Below are 20,686 nucleotides of genomic sequence, written 5' to 3' on the forward strand. Positions count from 1 at the left end.
AGACAGAACTACCCAGTTCCTTCGAATTAAATTTATTCGTTCCTTAAGGTTTCACAATGAATTTCCATATATTCTGCAGTTAGCGGTGCGCTGTTGGTCGGAAAGGAAAAAAGAAAACAACTTTGGATTTGCATAATGCTGTTCTTTCCATTTGCTTTTTTTTTCATTTTCTGTTTAATTATCTCAAATTTATTCGTTTCTGTGATCAATTCAAATACCGCGAGAAGCCAACACAGACAGAAAGTAGAAAATAAAGTAGCAGGGGTATTCGTGCGTGTGTGAACGTACTGTAAGAGGGTAAAAATGAACGAAACAAAAAGAAAGCGCGTTTGAATTAAAAATTAGTACATAGAACGATATTTTGATCAGTACATTAGAACGAGTAAAATACCTTGAACGCTAAATGGACTATTCACACCGTTCACGGACAATGGATGAACGTTCCTCGAATATCACACATGTGATATTACTGTAAAATTTCAGAACTGCATCCACTGCATTTGTCGGATGTTTGTACGACTCTGTTCTTGTATTCGTATGGGTATTATGTACCGTCGTTGATAGCTATACGGGAACCGATCTTCGCCCGTTGTTCGGTGAACAAGCGACCATAATTTCCCTCCGCATTTTAAATACGTGCGTTATTGCGTAATTCTTTTTCTTTTTTTTTAATGTTCGACGGTCGTACTCCTACCAAAAATGAAACAAAATACATACCAAATGAAATATACTCGTTTCTCCATTATTGCGCTCTGTCGACCCCTGCCGTAAATAAAATATATACACGTATGTACGTACGTGGCCTAACCAGAAAAATAGATAACTAATTAACATGATCAGAATTAGGTCAGTATAGGATTTCCTTGTTTGGTAAGCATAATCGTCAACATTACGCCCCAAGCCTGCGAGAAGGACTCCATCTTCGTGATGATATTTTTGGGTGTCGGCCTCATACTGTTCGACGACCAATTCAAAAGTTTGGCGACTTTCGATCGACCGATGTTTTCCGTCGGTAAAAATATGTTCCTGTCTCGTGTATTCCTCTGTCCGAGTTGCCGGCGTGTCCACGCGTTTTGTTACTCCCCCGCCGCGATTTACAATCTATGTAAGGGTGGAAACAGATGGTACGAGCCATCAAGAACTACTCCAAGATCTCCAGTTTTTACAATCTCTTTTCCGGGCCCACATCCTTTCGTCCCTTTTTGTTCCCAGGTCTGTTCTCTCGACTCGAGCAGTAGTTCCGTGTGCACACTAGGTCATGAAGATATTCGAACGCTTGCAGCAGCAATCACGAACCGAAACACGTCGAACGCTATAAACAAGCTTCTAAATACGTTTCGTTTTCAGTCGCGATACAATTCGAATCAGCGGAATTGCATTGTCAAAGATTAAAGGCCAACCGATCGAGTCCGCAAACGGTTATGAAACATTTACTATAAACAGACGTAGTCCAAAGGTCACGGAAGAAAACATAAACGCGTACATTTGGTTCGCGAGGACGGCGCCAAATGAGAAATTTACCTTTTTGCGTCACCGTCTCGTGTCTCCATAAAACCGAACGCTTATAATATATGTTTCTTAACGGCCCCCCAAGCGTTTCGCGCGTCAAACTCCGCTCTCGATGATTCGGCTGTATCCGCAAAAATACAATCTCGATATGACGTTTTTGTGCGTCGTTCATCGCGATTTCTTAACCGGAAGTGTTCGAACACTGTCGTGACCCGTTTCATGTAGCCCCAAGGGAGATCGGTAAGACACGTGTAACACGCATCGATATGCCGATACATTATTATCTCCGATATCTCTTTCCATGCGGTCTCGTGAACTATTTAATATTCGTAACGTTACGTCTTGTCTTTCCTTCGTCGTGCAGAGAGATTCGGTGCGGTCATACGTTGAACTTACTATATTGGCACACTTTTGTCGTAATCTGGTCGAATCACGAAGCGTCACACGTCCCGTCATATCCTCTTTTCTTTATTATTTATTTTATCATCATTATTATTATTATTATTGCTGCTTTTTTTTATTTTTCATATTTTGACTTTTTTTTGTCTTCGTTTCTTTCTTGGTTTGGTTGTTGGTTGTTGTTGTTCCTGTTGTAATTCTAGCGTCACTCGATCCCCGCGATAAAACGGTCCGTTCACGATAAGCGCGTGTCACGGTGAGTTGGTGGTTTTTGTGGTGAATTGTGTGTCGTCTCCCAGTCTTAACCCCCTTTTATTTTGTTACCGTTGGCGTGTCGCCGCACACTGTTCATGTTCCATCCGACGATGTTTTACCATTCATTTTTTCCCCTGGTCTTCAATGTTTTCTTTTGTTCACATCGACGGTTCGCTTTTTTGGTTCTCTTTTTCCATTTTCATTTGTTTCATTTCATTTCCTTTTTTTTCTTTTTCTTTTTTGCGACGAACTCCTCTCTGTTGTTGTTGCTGCTGCTGTTTGCTTTTTTTGTTTGTTGTTGATTTTAAAACCCTCTTTAACGCCGACGACTGCGTGCATAATAATCGTACTCGATCGCCTCGAGCCGTTTTACCGTTTTGCGCAGTTAGTGATTTGTGGTTGGTTGGTCGAAGAAGAATTTGTCGAACGAGCCTTCAGTCGCTCCCGCGACGCTGCATAGCAATTGCGTTGCTCAGCCGTACAGTCTCGGCTCAGTATGGCTGGGAGAACTGTCCCCCGGCTTGTGACTGTCCAGACTGATAAAAACCACTTCGGTCACCTTGGTAAGTCGAATCCTGTGACAACAAGCCGTCCATCTGTGACTGAAATTCTCCAACCGCGAACGAGTCCTGTGAAAGTTCTGCCTGGCTCAGCCCCGGTTGAGAAAGGCTGAAACCTGGTTGGGACATGCCTTGTGTCGTACCCTGAGTTAACGGCAGACCCGGCTGACTATAAGGTTGAGTGTTCTGTTCTGTCTGACTCAGTTTGCCCATACGCGGCCCCTGCTTGTTCTTGGACAACGTAGTTCCTCGGCGGTTACGTTGGTTTTGTCTGGCTTGTAGAGCTTGCTGGTGTTGATTGTAGAAGCGCGGTGGCACGTGTGCCATGTTCATGAACATGCCCACCGGAACCGGTACGTTGTTCATAGCAGCCTGCGCCCTCTCTGGACTGATGTAGCTGATGGTATCATGAGTCCTACTAAATATATCAAGCGGTACGTTTCTCTGATAGTATGGATTGTGATTCTGCGTCCCGTTCACCTGCGTGCCAGACCTGTCGTATACCGATCCTGGGATTAGAGCTTCCCTGGCATCGTACATGGACGTGGACATGAAATGTGAGCCGGGGTTGGCAGCGTTAACAAGTTTCTTTGGCTTTGCGAACTGGATCATGGACTCCTTCAGATTGTTTAATGGTCCTTCCACAAGAACCTTCTGTTCCTTGTAAAAACTCAATAAATGATTCCAGAGCGGTTGCTTGGACAACACTTTCGGGTTTCCTACGATTATTATTCCATATTTGGCCCGTGTCAAGGCGACGTTCAAACGTCTTGGATCATTCAAGAAACCGATGCCTTGGTGCTCATTCGATCTGACGCAAGACATAATTATTATGTCCTTCTCCCGACCCTGGAACGCATCCACGCTTGCAACCTCGATCTCTTGGTAGAGTTTCGAGTGCAACGAACCCTGGTATTGCATGTACTGTACCAAATAGGCTCTCTGCCCCTCATAAGGAGTTATCACACCAATTTGCTCGGGTTTCACGCCGCAACGCAGGAAACGCGTTGCTATCTTTTCAACATTTGAAGCTTCAGTTCGATTCAAGTATGAAGTGCCACTGCCAGCGATTTCTTCTTGTCCTTGAGTGACATAGAAGAACATAGGTTTGTCCGGCGCGGGCCAGGGGAAGTCAATTTTCAGCAACTTTCTTTCGTCGGCGCATACGCCGTTCTGTAGAGAACCCTCGTAGAAGAAGTTCGATGGGAAACGCGACAAGTCTGGGTGCATACGGTACTGTACCTCCAAACGGAAAGGTCGAATTCCAAGAACGACAAGTCTCTCGAACAGGGATTGCGAAAGACCCGCCCTGGCGGCCTTTTTACACATAACTACTGGTCCTAATTGGCAATGGTCACCCACAAGAATCAATTGCTTAGCTCCGAGCACGACTGGCACCATGCACTCGGGCTCCGTTGCCTGCATACTCTCGTCGATTAAGATCGAATGGAATTTCAATCTGTGTAGTCTTGGATCACCTGCTCCGACACAGGTACAACAAATTACATCGGCTGCTTCCAATAGTTCCTTCTCCGCTGCTTTCTTCAGCAGCCTGTAGCGTTTTTCATCGACACTGGACAGCTCTCCTGTTTCATCCTTTAATTGCTGTAATTTCTGCAACTCGGTATTCGTTTCCATGTTCTTGATCTGATTGTGCAAAGCAAGGAAGCTTACAGGCGAATCGATCGCTTCTCTCGATTTCGCGCAAAGTCGCACTACTTTCAAGTTCGATTTATGTATTTTCTCTGTTAGTTGATCTACAGCTGTATTGGAAGGAGCACATACTAATACAGGCCCACCATTTTGTTTCACCAATTGGTAAACTATTGTCGCGCTAGTCACAGTTTTCCCTGTGCCAGGTGGTCCTTGAATTAAGGACAATGGTCTCTGGACTGCGTGCTTCACGGCATATACTTGAGACCGATTCAAGTCAGGTAAATTAGGGGCGCTAAAGTGCTTAGGCAAATGACAACGGAACAAAACCTCCTCCACCTCGTGTCCCAATAATCTGTGATAGATGTAAGCAGATACGGAAGTATCATCCACGGCAAATTTCCGTAGCGCTAATTGCATGCTGAAAAGGAAAAATATTCATGCATTAGACAATCAATTTGAAAACTCAAGATCTTTCAATATTACTTACCGATCGAAGCTGGTACTCTTCCAAATAAAGTCAACAACAAAATTACTGATACATTCCGTTGGGGCTCCAGAATTATTTTTCAATTCTATACCGACTTCTTCGCCGTAATTGTCAGGAATTTTGATCACATGTCCAATACCCGACCAGGGTTTGTGCAGTTCGCCTAAATAGCGAAGTCTTAATTCGTCTCCGTGCATCAGTTTCATGTCACCATCGGTTTTGGCAAGCATGAAGTATGCTATAGTCTTCTTGTTCAAACCAACATCCCATCGAACTTCGATGTTCTCCTGTGTTTGGGACTCCTTCAAGCGTTTATCATAATCTGCTTCTAGCTTCACTAGAGGACCGAATATATTCTGGTACTGGTAGCCGTCCTCGTACCGTAAGAGCACTTGTTGCGGTTCCTCATCCACGCCAGGTTTCTCTAGATCTTGGAAAGTTGCATCTACATTATCGCGCCATAGTTCTTCCAATTTATTGATCTGTTGTGCGGAAATTTGTCGCGCACGAAGTTGTTCTTGCTCGGATGGAATCTTTACCAGCCACGCCAGAAAGCTACGATCTTCGATCAAAGGCTTCCATTGTTCCTGATCCCTAAAAAATACAATGACCATTCAGGAACTCGATAACTTTGTTATGTCTATTTCTGAATTTTCTTTTTAATATCGACAATTACCAATTCATATCTTTCAAGGAACTTTGTGCTGCACATGGTTGCCTACAAAGAAGGACGACAACAGAGTCTGCCTTTGCAGGAATAAAACCAAGAACAAAAACATTTCTAACAGCACAAGAGTAGCATTCGAGAACTGTTTCTCCCAGGGGACCATCCCTAAAAGTAAGAGAAATAAGTAGTTCAAAGAGTTAAAACTGATGATATAACAATGTTTATTAAGTAAGAAGCAGTACCTATGCAGAGTGACTTCCTTGTGCTTTGCTCTAACAAGATGATTGATAATATGAGATCCAGATGTATTACCACGTCCATTACAAAACCATTTGCGACAGACATTGCACATAACAACGCAAGATGCTTCATGAATTCCACAGTATTTACAAGCATGTTCTGGTAAATCGCGATTATAATATGCTTCCTCTTCCTCCTCTTCGAACTGTAATTCAGCAAGGCTCTGCGCAGCTCCAGAAATCTTCAAGTCCAAGGAAGACCCACCGCTTGTTCCATTAACCTAATGAAAACGATAAATTAATTCCAAATATCGGTCTCCCTTCTTCGTAATTAACAGGCATGTGGCAAAGGTACACGTTATTCCAATTTCTTACAATACGTTAACAGAAATCTACAGTTTTTACTTGTTTTGTACCTGGTACAATTTCGAATACAATTATTGTCATTATCATATCGCATGTAACTGAAAAGGCTGCAACGTATACAGTTCATTTTTGCATAACAATGCGAAATAACGTTCTTCATCAGGATGTCACATAACCTCTCAGACTCGAGAAAGTTATTCTGAAAAATTCGACTCGAAAATGGAACCACGTTTCCGAGGCATTGCGGCACGATTAGTTACGTTGCCCCGGGTCCACGAGACCGGATTGCATTGAAAAGATTCAAAAAGAACAGTTCACGAAACGAACGCGAAACGTGAACGTGTGACTACTGGCTCGATCGCAGTACGTTAAAATTTAAAGAGTTACAGAAACGGACAACGGTAGGCTATCGTGGTAGCATTATTACGGGGAAATGGCATAATCCCGACGTGAAATTGATCTTTCGAACAGGTTAGAGGTTGAACTTGAAAAACATATGACGAACCAGAAAACCAACCTGTACAGGCTGGCTGGATTGACTTTGAACAACATCGTGCTGCGAGGCTTGCGTCTGACTCGGCGACGGTAGGGTGAAATCGGTGAAATCAAACTCGCTGCCCTGCGTGTCCGCTCCGATCAGATCCGCTTCCTCCGGATCGAGGAACGTGAGGGTTTGACTGCTGGGACCGTACGCGTCGACGCTCATGCTGCTACGATACTCGACGTCCTTTTCGTGTCCCTGCGATAAATGGACTGTCTCGCACGGTTGGCGAACACCAGAGATCACCGTCTCGCGCGCGACAACGCTGCGCTGCCGAGGAACGCTCTCAGAAATGACTCGCTAATACAATCGGGGCACAACCGTGGTTAGGTTCCAACACGAATCAACGGTTAAACACTTTCGACGAAACTGGCCCAGAGAATATCCTACGCCATACTTCGTCTCGCGCAAGTCTCGCGCCCACCAACACCGACACCAGTCGCACACACAACTAACTTTTCTCCTTTGCGCTTCGCTCGTCGCGTGTTACGTCATCAGCTGATCTTGAATAAGTGTTCTTCGCTGCTTCGGAAAGAGAACGTACAGAAATTTGACGGTTCTGCTGCTTCGGTGACCCGTGGACACCCAATTTTCTCACGAATCAATCGTTCACGTCGATTTTCCTTGAAATCTTTATCGGTTAGACTCCTTCGATAAGACGTAAATTGGGCCGCGCTCTCACAGATGGCGTCATCGGCCCGTGCGCGACTTATGGCGGCTTCCGCGAGAGGGCAAATCGAAATAAACGAGTAAAAGTAACAATTCTCGTTGGTACTCGATTTTTCTTAAAAAAATAAATTATTTATTTAACCATGGAATAAGTTAAAGAATAAGATCACTGTAGGAATATGCTTCTCAGACATATACATGATCACAAAGTATTTCGAGTTAGTAATAATTAGTTGATTAACTTAATATAAAATAATATAAAACAATATTTTCGTGGTATATGTCGTTTATGATTTCTTTTCAGTCATACTTTCAAGATTTGGAAATTACCAGTCAGTTTTCCTATCTTCAGCAAGAGAGCGCTGTGCACAATCTTAGATTCTTCGATCTTAGATTCGTCTATTCTATGGTTTTAGCTACTAGTTACAATCGTAAAACACAAGATTCGAAAAATCAGGGTCAAGTAGAACAGAGAAAACGTTTATTGACACGAGTGTATTTTACTAAGCAATTAGGTAACCATATTGTTTTTTTATACCTCGTAAGTCACTTTCATCGATTTTTGTTTATTGTCGTACTTGTCCGTTTACATACATATACGAATGCAAGAGTAATCGTAATTCTATATCTACGGTAGAAAGTAATAAATACAAAGTTTAATAATTATATCTATCTATATCTATATCTATATTTATATATATACAAAGCACTTGTTTTCGTGGGTTTATCAATATACAAACGCAATTCGTTCGCGTTTTGATAAGTCGTGTGTTTCTGTCAAATATCATCGTGTATCTTCGAAAATGATACGGCCCTAGTACACAAGATATATCGTAGATTTTTTGCTTCTTTCGCCTCACTCAACCGAGGTTGTACAAATTAGAATCTGTCCTACGATATCCTCTAACGTTGATCATTCCATGAGTATGCGACTAATATCGGTATAGAAAAATGTAATTGATCTATTTAACGAAATTATTGTGCGAGATCAGTCTTATGACAATACACAGTTTACGAGTCTAGTCAGTCTGAATCCAATATATTCAGTTATCAACTTCCGATCGAGTCGAGCAAACCAATATGAATCACAGAATCGAAATTCGAAATTGTTCGTTTGTCGGCCATCTTGGAAGATGCTCTGCGAATTTTAGGAAACGTTCGAAAAGTTAAACGTCCATTAAAAACATTATTTAAACAATCGCCAATCCTAATGAATTGCTATAAAAAATTTATATTTATAGGTGGATAAAGAATTGGTGGTTCAATGGTTCGCCAGACTCGAGTGTCGAAATAATCGTGAAGTATTGCCGTTGAAATTCACTTGTAATAGCGAGGAATCTTAACAAGATTAATATTTACGGTAGGTAATACTTTTGATTTCAAGACCAAAATGCGATCGGCTTCACGTACAGTAAAAATTAACTTTTTAAAATGTTCAAAAGATCCTGGGTGAGAAACATGCTTAAACGTACTCGCACGGTTGCCAATAGATGTCTCCAGCGTTCCGACACATGCCGACAGCAAGGATCTACATTGTCTTTCTGATCACATTAGATAAATGGCACACGTGGATGCTTCCTAGTAAGGCACCGACCCAATGTAAACGAGAATCCAGTCGATTCCTTCATCGTGTCAGAATATTCCATCCTCGCAATCGCTTGTGATCGCATATCCGGATCCGCGATCAATATGCCTCATCGGCTGCCAGTCTCAGCAGTTGCTTTAGTTAACCGACAAGGTTGCATTTATAGTCAGTATTGCGGATTCGGTGAGTTTCTTTGGAAATTTTGTTGGCTCTGCTGTAAAGGTGCAGCTGGGGAAGGTCTGCCTGGATCACGGTACTGTGGGGGGCCGGAAGGCCCACTGGGTGGGCCCGGTTGACCCGAAGGACCGGGTACTTTCCCGTAGTTCCCTCTGGTGGAGCCTTGGTAGCTACCGTACGCCGAATCATCGCTGCGCCTAGAAATGTGACCGTACATGCTTTCCGGTCTCCTAGAATTAGCTGTATTTTCAGTATTAACGGTCAACTGCTGTGGCTGTTGCTGCTGTTGTTGTTGTTGTTGCTGTTGTTGTTGTGGATGATGGCTCTGTCCAGCGTTTTGGACACCCTGAGCTGATGGGGAGCTCTGATTGACAGGAGGAGGAGCAGGAGCGCGCCCGTATATACTGGACCCGGTGGACACGCCATAGATTCCATTTTCCCGAGTACTCAGGCTGGTCGAGATTCCCCTGATACCGTATATGCTTTGAGTACATTGTTGTAACTGATTCTGCATGTTCTGGTTGGTGCTGTTATGGTTCTGGGTAGTCTGTGCCGGGCCGCTTGGTCCGCTCTGTGGCTGCTGTTGGCCCTCTCGTGAGTTCTGGGATGGGGTCTGTCCTATCCTGATCGGGTAAAGGCTCTGAGCCGGCACCAGGGGACCCGGTTTTGGAATCATCAGACCGTCCTTGGTCCCGGTGGTCGACTTCGCGTAGACGCTTTGAGAGCGATTCAAGTTGGCCCGAGTCAACGGCGGCGACTTGCAGTACAAAGATTTAGTTCCACCATAAATCGATTCGACCCGCTCCAAAGCTGTGGGCGGCGCGCTATAAATGGAAGAAGACGCGGCTCCGGCCACGGGGCGATAGGTGGCATAAGCGCTGGGGAACTTGGGCCCCGTAGGCTTGTCCAGGTCGTCGTAGGTGTCCTCATCGGACCTCATCGACGAGTTGTCCCCGTCGTCTACGTCTCGCGAATCTCTGGACCGTTTCGGGTTCAACACGTACTCGTGCAGCAACGCTGCCACTGCGCTACCCGACAATGGACCCACCCAGTAGACCCAGTGGTTGTCCCATCGGTTGCTAACGAACGCCGGTCCCAATGCTCTGGCTGGATTCAGGAACGGGCTCTGAAACACAAACAGATCGAATGATAATCCTGTTTAGACTTTAACGCTATCCAACGATATTAAATCTAATTGATATTAGAATAGGATTCATTTACTGCTAATAGAATGGAATATGCTCGACAATAGAACAGCTTTCTTTTGTTAAAATTGCAGATGCAGCGATCTCAGCTACCGGCACAAAGAAAAAAAATCGAACAACTGCGGGTTGCGTCATCAGTTTCGAGCGGATTAAAAGGGCAAGGATCATCGGTTGCTCCACAGGCTAATGATCAAGGAAGTGATCCGCGATTCCTGGTTACACGATCGGTTATTCGATGTTGTGGGTTTAGTCGATACTCCGCCGGGTCGGAAGTCGACATTGGATACTCCGGGGACACCCGAGCGTCGGGTGCAAACATTTTCGACGCAGTAGTTTCGCGTTTCTTTTTACGGTTGCATTGTACACACACTTTCCGGAGCAGGTGGCATCGAGATCGAGTTCTTTCTTCTTTTTTTCTCTGCTCCGTCTCTTTCTCTGCCCCCGAAACTCCTCCTTGTTCCCCTCGTCTGGCCTGTTCTTAGAGCGCAGGTGCTCTTTAAAGACGCGGACGTGGGTCCGATTCGAAAGAGATCGAGAGACGCCTCGGATAGACCGGTTACTCGTGGGGGAACAGGGGAAAGGTGGTCGCTATCACGGGATTCCGGCGAACGCACGGAGGTTTTCGGTCTCAAAAAAGATAACCCCGAGTATCGCTAAGACCGAATATAGGAGGGTTGAGTAAAGGTGTGATTTCTAGCTCGAATCTAGTCTAATGAATTGCTTCCATTTTAAGGTGAACCGATTTCTGTTCAGTGGAATGCATTCCAGGCGGTTTCACTCACCGAAACTAAGGTGGCCGCCGTATATGCTGCGGCCAACACGCCGGCTGGTTTCGAAGAGATGGACATCGGCAGCGTCTTGGCGGACTCCGAGGTGAAATGAGCGAGGACAATTAGCACAGACAACGCCAGCTCCACTAGCAGCCTTTCGATGGCTCCGCTCAGGCGGCCGGGGGACGTCAAGGTTTGCGTGTTCGACGGCGTAGTCACTCTGTAACAGAAACAAACCGTGTGAACTAGTCGTTCTCGATTTCAGATTTAGGATCACCTAAAAGTGGGTAGTAACTCGCAAATAGGATTATCGATTGGACCCCGGTTATGATTGACCGACGCATATGGCGTCGTTTGCGACAACGGGGTACAATGCACAGATGATTTTCCCATTGAGAACGATACCAACTCTGCAACCCCGTGGCGACCGTCTCCCCGTGGAGTAATGTTTATATTAGCCGGTGCATCCACGAACCCCTCTGTTTCTTTTGCATAAAGCCTCGTTAATTTTCTCGCCTCGTACAATCTTATGGGGTCATAGTCATGTGACCCGTTGGACCACCATTTACGCAGGCAGCAGCGAGTTCACCAACAGGTTGCGTAGCCAATTTGTTCGTCGCTGACCAAATAATTTTTCGGAAAAGTATTGCAAAATAGTTTTGGGGAGCGACGCCCTTTGAGCTCCTACTCCCTCTAGAGCCCTCCGGAACTATGAAAGGACTTTACACCTGTGTGAAAACATCTCTTCAACGTGGGATTATAGGCTGATCCACGTTCTAAACGGACAAAGATCACGCTCGATCAAAAGTTCTCCCCACGGATCGATGCAAATGAGATACTCTGGGCCCCTCCGTTCCCGTTACTGACGTAATCGCGTCACGAGAGAGCGAATTGATGGAATCAGAAATGCAGATCACGACTACACAATGGGATTAACTGCGTTGTCTGTGGACAACGAGGGTGGACGCCAGAAGAAAGAAAAGCTCCTTTCGCGAGCCAGCGCCGTGATAAGCAACATTTTATTCGTTTTCACCCTCGTTCGTCATTGTGCACATGTAACAAAGGAGGCACGAACAACCTGGCTTCATAATTCCCGCGCAGAAACGTCCTAGAAGAAGTGCCTTCGGAAATATGTTTGAATAAACCTGCAAATGATTCTAAGCATAGCGGGCCGGCGTAGTTAACAGAAGCTCCGCGATCCAAGTGTTGAAATCTCGTCGAGAGGCGACTAGCAACCTCCGCTACAGGAAAAGGGGATGCTTTTTTGCCGTCCGGGAGGCGAGCTAGACTTCATTTTTCTGCGAACAAACGCGGAAGAACGAGCGACGAGACGCACAATGGACTGGAGCGCGGATCAACCCCTCGATCTCGCGCCGTTCCCACCCCTTCCCGCGCCGAAAGCGCGGAGAACACAGAACCATTTCCGTCAAAAGTTCCCCGAAGAGTGGATCGTGTCGAATCGCTTGAGCCGCGATATTAAATTTAATGGCGGTCGAATTTAGGGCACTGGCGACAAGTGTTCGCAGAGGCCGGACTCGGTCAAGCTTTCGTAGATTAGCGACCCCCTCGTCGAATTTCTCACGACTGTACTTCTTCGCCTTAAATTACTTGTAAACGAGTCCATGTTTAACCGTACATTAGTATGCCCATCAAATTGGGTCCAAGCCATTTAACTATCGAACAGTCCAGGACTCCCTCGATCGTCCATCTGAACTTTCCCAGAGGGCAAGACTTTATAATGGAATCGCTCGAGGATCTCCGATCGCCGTGTAATCGCATGTGGCGGTTTTCCTCGCCGGGAACGGGGATAGGGTGGACTCACCCCAGACAGGGGTGGGCCACCGATATCAATAGCTCATTAAACACGACAGAGGCGCGCACTGCAACCGACACAACCGCTCCCCAAATTGAAATTTATTTAAAAGCATCGTGTAATCCCCCCGGGGGCTGTTTACCGGGGATTCCCCTTTTGCCACGATGCGAATATGGGGCACAGGTTGCACGCAGTCTCGCTCTCGAGTCAAGTGCACGAGGGATTAAATGGTCTTCCGATCGACTGATCGCGTGGACCTCGATCGCCGACAGTGCTCTCTCTCTCAGCAAACGTGAGAAAACACCGACGAAACAAGTGCCGGGAGTATCGGGTGCCTCTGCGAAACTGCATCTCCGATCGGTCTGGTCCAAGATTCATGTAACAGGTTCCCAGGCGCGTGATGCATCCTCGAATGCACTCTCTACCATTTGGGAAACATTTGGAAAAACGTATACTCCCAGTACATAATCCTTGATTTAACTTTAATTTCTCCGAATCTATCTACAAGACTTTCAAGCAGTAATTACTACTGTATGCAAAGTCTGTTGAAACTATAGGAACTCATATTTCCATGTATTTTGTTAAGGGTCCGGAGCGAAACTTCGGGGATTTTTCACGGGTACCTTGTACATTTCCTGCACGAGACCCGCCACCCGTGGAAGAAATACGAAGCGACAAAGCAGGGGAACTCTCTTTGAAAGCAGGTCGGATCAGGATTCTATTCTCTTTTCTGAACGGGAGGAAACGGCCGAAGAAAGGCAGCAGGAAGTCTGTACACCCACAAGTCCGGCTCTGTCTTTTCGAAGAGAATTCGATAATAAGCACCGCACTAGCAACTTTGAAATCTCAAGCCTACGGAAACGATTTTTCTTAACTATGACCCGATACTGCTAATTTAAAAGCGAAAGATTTTATCAAACTGCTTTGAGAATGCTTTTCAAACGTCAAAGTATTTATTCCTAGATGATTTTTGCCTAGCATAAAGGAACGTAGAGCTTTGCAAAGAAAAGAAGCATCAGGACAGATCGATGAATGGCAGGAACACGTTTGGGAATGCCGGCCCGTAAATTTCCGTTCACCTTTTTTTTCCCGATGCACCGGTGTCTGGATGATCCACCGTTTGTAACGGATCGACGTGTCTACGAAGGTGGAAAACATCTGCCAGGCCGCTGCGCGTTCGATCCTTGCCGAAAGAGAATCATTTATGGGCCCCGAAGGCTCCTTTTGTGAGCATCAGTGCCCGGGACTCGCGGCTACGATGCTCGAAAGGACCACGAGCCTGGATATTCCTTTTGTGCAACATGTGGCCGGCACGTGTTTCCCCGTAGAAAGCTACGCTGCCACCGTCGCCGCCGCCGGACCACGATTTATATAGGGATCTATAGGATCTGCCGGAGAAGAAGGATCTACATTACGATCCACGGACAGCTGGCTCTCCTCCTCTCCGCCTTAACAGGTCAATAGGGCCCCTTCATCCTAGAATAGCCGCGGGGTGCAACCATGAACGTTCGTCACGGTAAAAGAATTATTATGATTTATTATTGGAAACTATGAATTACAGTTTCTGAAAGTTGTGTTATTCTCTAGTTATTAACAAACGAAAGGACAGGAATTTTGTTGCCAGTGAAACGTTCGGATTACTGTACTGAGCAATACTATAACATCAAAATTGAATCAAGGAAGGAGCAGTCTCGAACCCGTTAAGAAACCAAGAAACTCGGTCGCAGTTTAAAGAAGGTCGTCACGCCGCTCGAAAAGTCTAGCGCTTAATTATGTTGGTCGTTAACAGACCGGCCGCTTGTGAATCTAATCGTGCGCAGCCTACCACCGGAGAACCGAGAGATTCTTAAGAACGAACACGTGGTCGCGACCATCTGTTGGCATCCAGCTCCGGTTCGACCCTGTGTCCGCTCTGCAGCCTCCTTTATTCCCTTCTCAGCATCGATTCTTTCTACGTCTTCGTATTCAGAACGGTTCTCCGACTACAGAGCGGTATTTCAAAGCAGATATGCGGACGAGCCTAACCAGAGATCCGAAAACTTTCAATGAAACTTATGCATTGCCTCGAGAACATCTGCATAAGTACCCTGATGGAACTTTGATGGCAGCTTCAAGCAATCACACAAGTAAATCCGTTTATAGGTGACAGAGATTACCAACTCTCAGGCGCTATTAAAATACTGCAAGAAAAAGAACAACTTGAAGAATTCGCACCGCCTCCACCCGAGGAAGGGTTCGCTTGGAGAGTTTTTCTGATTTATCATACTCAGACGAGAGGCGTAAATTTTCCCAGTACCCAACTTAAATATTTAGCTTAAAAAGAGACGCCAGGCGTCGGTGGTTTAAGAGGTGCCCGGTGAAGTGGGACCACGTGTTTCAAACATTTCTTCTTCGTTTTTTTTTTGCCCGGTTACATTTTATTTTTACTAACCAGAGAGAAAGAGAGAGTCGCGGTCCTCTCTGTGGACGCATTTTCCGAAGCCTGAAATAACTTACCGAAAGAGGAACAGTGGCGTTAGCAGCCGGAGAGAAGAGGGAGGGGAACGACAGCCGAGGCTGTAAAAGCTAAAATCGCGACGGCTCTTTGTGCGGACGGTAAAACGTGTTCCGTGGAGCAGGTAAAGCATTCCTACTGAAACGGCTCTACCTGACCCACCTGGCTTTCACGCTGCATTTTCGGCCGAACAACAGTTTCTCTCCTTATACATAAAGGGAGTTGAAGCGCGGCATGCCCGTGCGCAAAATCAAAGAATTGCATTTCCTTTCGTTCTGGAGCAAAATGATTCTAGCTTCGCGTAAACACCTAACATTCGCTCCATTTCCAGGTTCAAACGCGTTGGACGACACGGTCAGATTCCACGGAACATCAATACGGATCGGAAAAGCGGAAACCATGTGATGAGACGCGGTTTTATATGTTTGACCATCGCATCGACGGATGTCGCCGAGGTTCCCCTTATTCAAAGCGGGACTTAAGAACCCAATATCAAGAGGTTCTCGAGAAAGCTTAGGATATTGCATGTCGGCTATGAGAATTTGCATCTACAGATATTTCAGTGCTCGACAAACTCTCGATCGTCCATTAAACTGTGGTAAAATAGAGGGTTCCAGCTTAATTAGAATTTCAAAAACGTTTACGAAAGAAACAATGCAGCTGATACGGCGAGAGGACGTGATTTTCAAGCAAAAACTTGTTGCCAATGATTTGAGAGGGCAGGACACGGGGCTGTCTCTTCGCTGGACATCCAGCAAGCCACGCGCACAACGTGTCTGGCCCGACGTCACAACACACCTGCTTCCTCACAGCTGTTTCCTCGGTCCGTGGTGGCAAACTCCCCTGACAAATAGGTTTATACCATGAACGAACCCTCCCCTGTGGAACTCATGTTAATTCCAAGAGAAACCTTGGCGAACTCGACTCTGAAAATCACGATTCTCTGCTTCACCCAAATATAATTTCATTTTATAAATTTTCAAACTTTGTTTATACGACGGAGTTTGCTTTTCAGCTTAGAACATTGTATCAAGGTTTCTAGAATCTAACAAAGAGCTTCTCGAATTTTTTGCAGAAAAACGAATGCCGCTCTAAAAAATGGCGTGCCATTAAAGTCGATGAGGATCTAATGGGAAAAACTTGTAACCCGGTGATAGTAAATTCTTTACGGATGGTTAGATTCTCGCGGTTTCCGATTCTCCCATAATATCTGGTTAGCCCTCCCCCCGCCCTAGCATTACGATTTATCGACTCCGTTCCCTTTTCTCGTCTCTATTTCCTTTTTTTATTTATATTCCAGGGCAGAGGAGCGAGGGCTGAGCGCGTCAACCCCTGTCGTTTCGGCTGCGACGACGCAAGGATACGTGTTTTACAAACGCCGCCCGCGACTCGTTCGCAACAGATGCAAGAATATGGGCGCCACCCCTCCCCCTCTTGCTCCTCGCACCCTGTTCGACCGGTCATCTTTTTTGCCCCCCTGGTCCCCAGAGATAGGAGACCACATCCTTAGAGGGATGACGAACTCGACCGGTTAACTAGAGCATTGTTCGATTATTATTTCGGTACATATCGCGCACTTGTTGTCTCTTTGTGCGGTCGTATGGTGGTCAGAGGGTGGTTTTCGTCTCTAAGGGATGAACGTGCCGCCCCGACCGCGATGGCAAACATTCTCTTTTATTTTTTTATCTTGATATGCGAACGCATAATTTTGGGCCCCCACGGAGTTATTTGGTCGTTAAAATTTCAGTTTCTAGTTAGCTTAGCTTGATTTGTTCTCACATCAAAATTAATCTAAAATAATTGAACCCTCTTCGAGCATACGATCATCTAGTCTTCAATCGTCGCAGTGTTACCTGTTCGCTGAACCTGTAGCGGGTCACAGGTTGCATATTCGTGGACCCTAAATTCACTGGAGGGTCGCAGGCCGAGCAACGCCCCTATATTCGGAACCCCATCAAATTTCATCGATACTCTCCCGGCAGAGGCAAGGGTAAAGATTCCATTTTATACAGGGATGGTATTTACAATATCCAAATATAATATTACAATTTTAAATATAGTACTACAATTTTAGGAAATTTGTAAATTGGTTTGGAGAGAGAAGTAATACGAATCCAATTCGATATCGTCGAGGCTGAGCTTCCGGGGATTCTAATCCGACGGCCACACGACCCGAGGCCGTGTAGGACAGTTTCCGGTCCAGACTGTGACGTTAATTTCGGGCGTGCAAGTGGCGAGGACCGGAGGCGCCGAGGAAAACAGGGGAGCCGTATAGGAGAAAACGAGAGAGGAGGATGAGCAAAAGAAGAAGGAAGAGAAGGAGGGGGAGGACAATGATCCTCGGAAACGTAGGGAAACATCTGCCTCAGCTCTCCGGATTACGACGTGTCCTCCCCTTCAACGAGCCGATCGGGTCGTGAAACTTGTCCCACCTTGGCATGCATAGGTATTCATTATCTTGGTTTTTGGTGCACACACGTTCTTGATCCCTCGCCCCCCCCCCCTCCCTTTACCGGGCTCACCTTCTTGCGGATCTTTTTTGGTCCACGAAACATCTGCGGCAGCTGCGAAGCGGTGGCCTGCCGCAGGACTCGAGGAACGAGGCAGGTGCTCGGGCTTCGAAGAAGCTCCTCTCCCGTCCCACCTCTCCTTCGCCGCTGCCAATTACGCGTGCCTCTTTCTGCCCTTTCTCCTTCCGCGCACTTTTGCTTGCTTTTCAATCTTTTCTCTCTCCCTCCCTCCTTTCTCTCTCTCTCTCTCTCTCTCTCCCTAATCTCCTCAGCAGCCTTCCTTTTCTTTACGTTTAAATCAAGCATCTGGAACCTGGCGCGAGAGTCGCCTCGATTTTGACTCGTAAAGGGGTAGTTATACTACATTGACGCTAGTTATGGTTTTCAAACATTTTCTATGCCTTCAGGCAGGCTCTAGTTGCTTGCATCTGTTATGTCCAGTTGAACAATTTGTTAAACAATTGTAATAAGATTTAGATTCTACGCTCGAGCGACTGTGTGCAAGAAAATGGACGAATGAATGGTAGCTAAAGATATAGGCGGCTACACCTGGACGACGGTGTTGCGAGCAACGCAGACAGTGGAGGTGGTCGAGGAGCCGGTCGTGCCCCCCTCCCAGGGGCCCCCTTTTTCTCCATTTTTCTCTCGCGATATTCGACGCACGAGCGGGATCGCGGCACGTGCACGGACCGAGTCGCAGCCGCGGGCTGGTCCTCCTCGAAAGATCTCGTTCCTCAAGATGATCGGGACCGGTCTCGCTCGTTCAATTACGGGTCGGCGACCCGTACATTAATAATACTTTGGAGAAATTTGTCGAAGCTAAATTCGTCCCAAAACACAGTGTTCCAGATAATTTTCTAACTTCTCTGTCTTTGTTTCAGAGCTACCAGGGACCAAACACGATATAAACTTCTGCATTTCGAGCTTGTAAGGTTCAGAGTCATTCCTTTGTTAAGTCTAGCATTTATTTATTTATTTCAAAATAGCGTTAATGTTCCGCGAACGAGAAACTGAGGAAACGAACCCATTGCTGGATACGTGTATTTGGTCTCCAAATGAGCCCTTGCCTGCCATATCTGGCAGCTGCTCCCTTGGAGACCGCGTATCTCGCTTTTTCTTTACCAACGAATATTTCTTCCGCACACTGCAGTCGTGGAATGTCTAACGTTTCGTTTATCTATCACTCAGGAACTTCTTCCCGATAAAGAATCGTCGAGCGAACTATTTTTAACAAAGACCCCTCTTTATATATAGCGCATAAGCAAGAAAATTTAAATGTCTCCTAGGGGGTCGTATCAATGAATACGGGAGGGTGATTGATTGAAGCCCGCATGTAATAGCGACCGAATAATATCGCTAGCAGATAATCTCGAACAGTTCAAGTGTGAAAGGAGCACGGTAACAAGCAATTTGTTTCTTTTTTAGGTGGACTTACCCGTAGAGCATCGCAGCACCAGCTATTCCACCTCCGCATTGTGCAGCGATGTAGAGAGCAGCGCGGAGCAGTGAAATCCGTCGACAGAGAGCGAAAGACACCGAGACAGCTGGATTCACGTGGCCACCTGCATGTACAACCATTTTATCGCATTAGTATCGGTTCACCGGGTGTCGAAGGCGACGATTCTCGTCCCATGCCCGACCCATGCAACTATTCGGACAATGACCGAAAATTTCGAATCTCGGGCGATGATGACTTAAAGTTAATCCAGGGCTTTGAAAACTTTCGTCTCGTACACTCTTCGTCAAAGAATGCCGCTAGTTGTATGCCGACGAGACTGAAGCTTCGTTCCAGAGAACTATATTTCCACTAACCGCTAGAATCGGTTAACAAGCTAATCGAGACGAGCCATCACGGCTGGCTACGAACGCGACAATTGCAATCTTCGTTACGTTTCCATCAGATGTCTCGTCTTGGCGTCGTCAACTGATACCGTTGCTTCGCATATAATGTCGTTCGCAACGTTTACGGTTCTAAACTTAGAAATTAACGCCCCTTTACGCAATTATACTGCCGCGCTAAAGTTTGTTACGGCTCTAGTAACTAGGGGTTGGTTCTTTTATAGACTCGTACGCAGCGATTACGCCAAAACATAAAGGGGCATTATTTCAGGAGTTTATATGGTATAGATTTTAAATGAAATAGAAGATGGTCTTACCACTGATATGTCCAAAGATGAGAGAAATCGCAGCGATGGCGAATCCGGAGGCAACAGCGGTGGAGAGGACAGAGAGTCCGCTGCCAGAGACTGCGGAGGACGCCGCGGCGCCGGAAACCGTCAAGCTGAAGAGGAAAGTGGCAAAACACTCGACGGCGACCGCTCTCCAGAGCTCGAGGCTGCGCGCCTCGATCGACATCGGGGCTTTCCTCTCGGTCACATCGGCGTTGTTCTCTCTCAACGTCGAGATCCTCGTCAACAGAGTGACAATGTGCGCATCCAACTCGCGTGATAACGTTTCCGTTGCCATTGTCTATCCGCTGTTTTTCCCGGCTAATTACCAAAAACTCTAAACTCTCTTCCAAAGGTTTAACAATGTATCGAAGTCGTTCTGCGTTCAAAGATCGTCAGAGCATTCTTTAAAATTGTATCACTGATCGCGTCGCACCTCGTTGAACTACGGACTGTCCCGTACACTACCAAAACCATAAACCGTTTGTTGCAAAGTTCCAGGTGGTTCGCGGCTGCAAAAAACGGGAAAGGATCCTGGCGAACGGACACGACCGATGTTGCCGGAATGGCAACGCACTCTCGAGTGACAAGCCGACCTTACGTCGAAACAAGTGGG

The 20,686-nt window shown here is 46.1% G+C and overlaps 2 protein-coding genes across 3 annotated transcripts; both read right to left on the reverse strand.

Annotated features, from left to right (window-relative positions):
* Positions 1–16: 16 nt before the first annotated feature.
* Positions 17–7,359, reverse strand: Upf1 (Upf1 RNA helicase). Of its 2 annotated transcripts, none has more exons than XM_078190843.1 (5): positions 6,656–7,359; positions 5,776–6,053; positions 5,543–5,698; positions 4,867–5,460; positions 17–4,797 (listed from the first exon to the last, which is right to left on the reverse strand). In XM_078190843.1, exons 1-5 carry the CDS (start codon positions 6,842–6,844, stop codon positions 2,655–2,657), a joined length of 3,360 nt encoding a protein of 1,119 aa, XP_078046969.1. In that variant the 5' UTR covers positions 6,845–7,359; the 3' UTR covers positions 17–2,654. The 2 variants fall into 2 exon arrangements, with proteins under 2 accessions (XP_078046969.1, XP_078046968.1); XM_078190842.1 differs by having other exon boundaries at positions 6,644–7,359.
* Positions 7,360–7,903: 544 nt separating this feature from the next.
* On the reverse strand, positions 7,904–20,572 carry Bib (MIP channel family protein big brain). Its single transcript, XM_078190858.1, has 4 exons — positions 20,059–20,572; positions 19,338–19,464; positions 11,098–11,305; positions 7,904–10,236 (listed from the first exon to the last, which is right to left on the reverse strand). The coding sequence occupies exons 1-4, from the start codon at positions 20,366–20,368 to the stop codon at positions 9,100–9,102; spliced, it is 1,782 nt and encodes a 593-aa protein (XP_078046984.1). The 5' UTR covers positions 20,369–20,572; the 3' UTR covers positions 7,904–9,099.
* Between the last annotated feature and the right edge of the window lie 114 nt (positions 20,573–20,686).

The sequence above is a fragment of the Augochlora pura genome, chromosome 9 (assembly GCF_028453695.1).
Source record: "Augochlora pura isolate Apur16 chromosome 9, APUR_v2.2.1, whole genome shotgun sequence".
Classification (NCBI taxonomy): domain Eukaryota; kingdom Metazoa; phylum Arthropoda; class Insecta; order Hymenoptera; family Halictidae; genus Augochlora; species Augochlora pura.

What these genes read in the sequence shown, in the direction of transcription:
- Upf1 (XM_078190842.1), bottom strand. Translation starts at nt 6,844, where the DNA reads ATGAGCGTCGACGCGTACGGTCCCAGCAGTCAAACCCTCACGTTCCTC. An exon ending in TCCTTGAAAGATATGAATTG is followed by an intron (nt 5,461 to 5,542) that starts GTAATTGTCGAT and finishes TGTATTTTTTAG; the next exon opens with GGATCAGGAACAATGGAAGC. An exon ending in AAGAGTACCAGCTTCGATCG is followed by an intron (nt 4,798 to 4,866) that starts GTAAGTAATATT and finishes TTTCCTTTTCAG; the next exon opens with CATGCAATTAGCGCTACGGA.
- Bib (XM_078190858.1), bottom strand. Translation starts at nt 20,368, where the DNA reads ATGGCAACGGAAACGTTATCACGCGAGTTGGATGCGCACATTGTCACT. An exon ending in CATCTTTGGACATATCAGTG is followed by an intron (nt 19,465 to 20,058) that starts GTAAGACCATCT and finishes TTGTACATGCAG; the next exon opens with GTGGCCACGTGAATCCAGCT. An exon ending in CGGCGGCCACCTTAGTTTCG is followed by an intron (nt 10,237 to 11,097) that starts GTGAGTGAAACC and finishes TTTGTGTTTCAG; the next exon opens with AGCCCGTTCCTGAATCCAGC.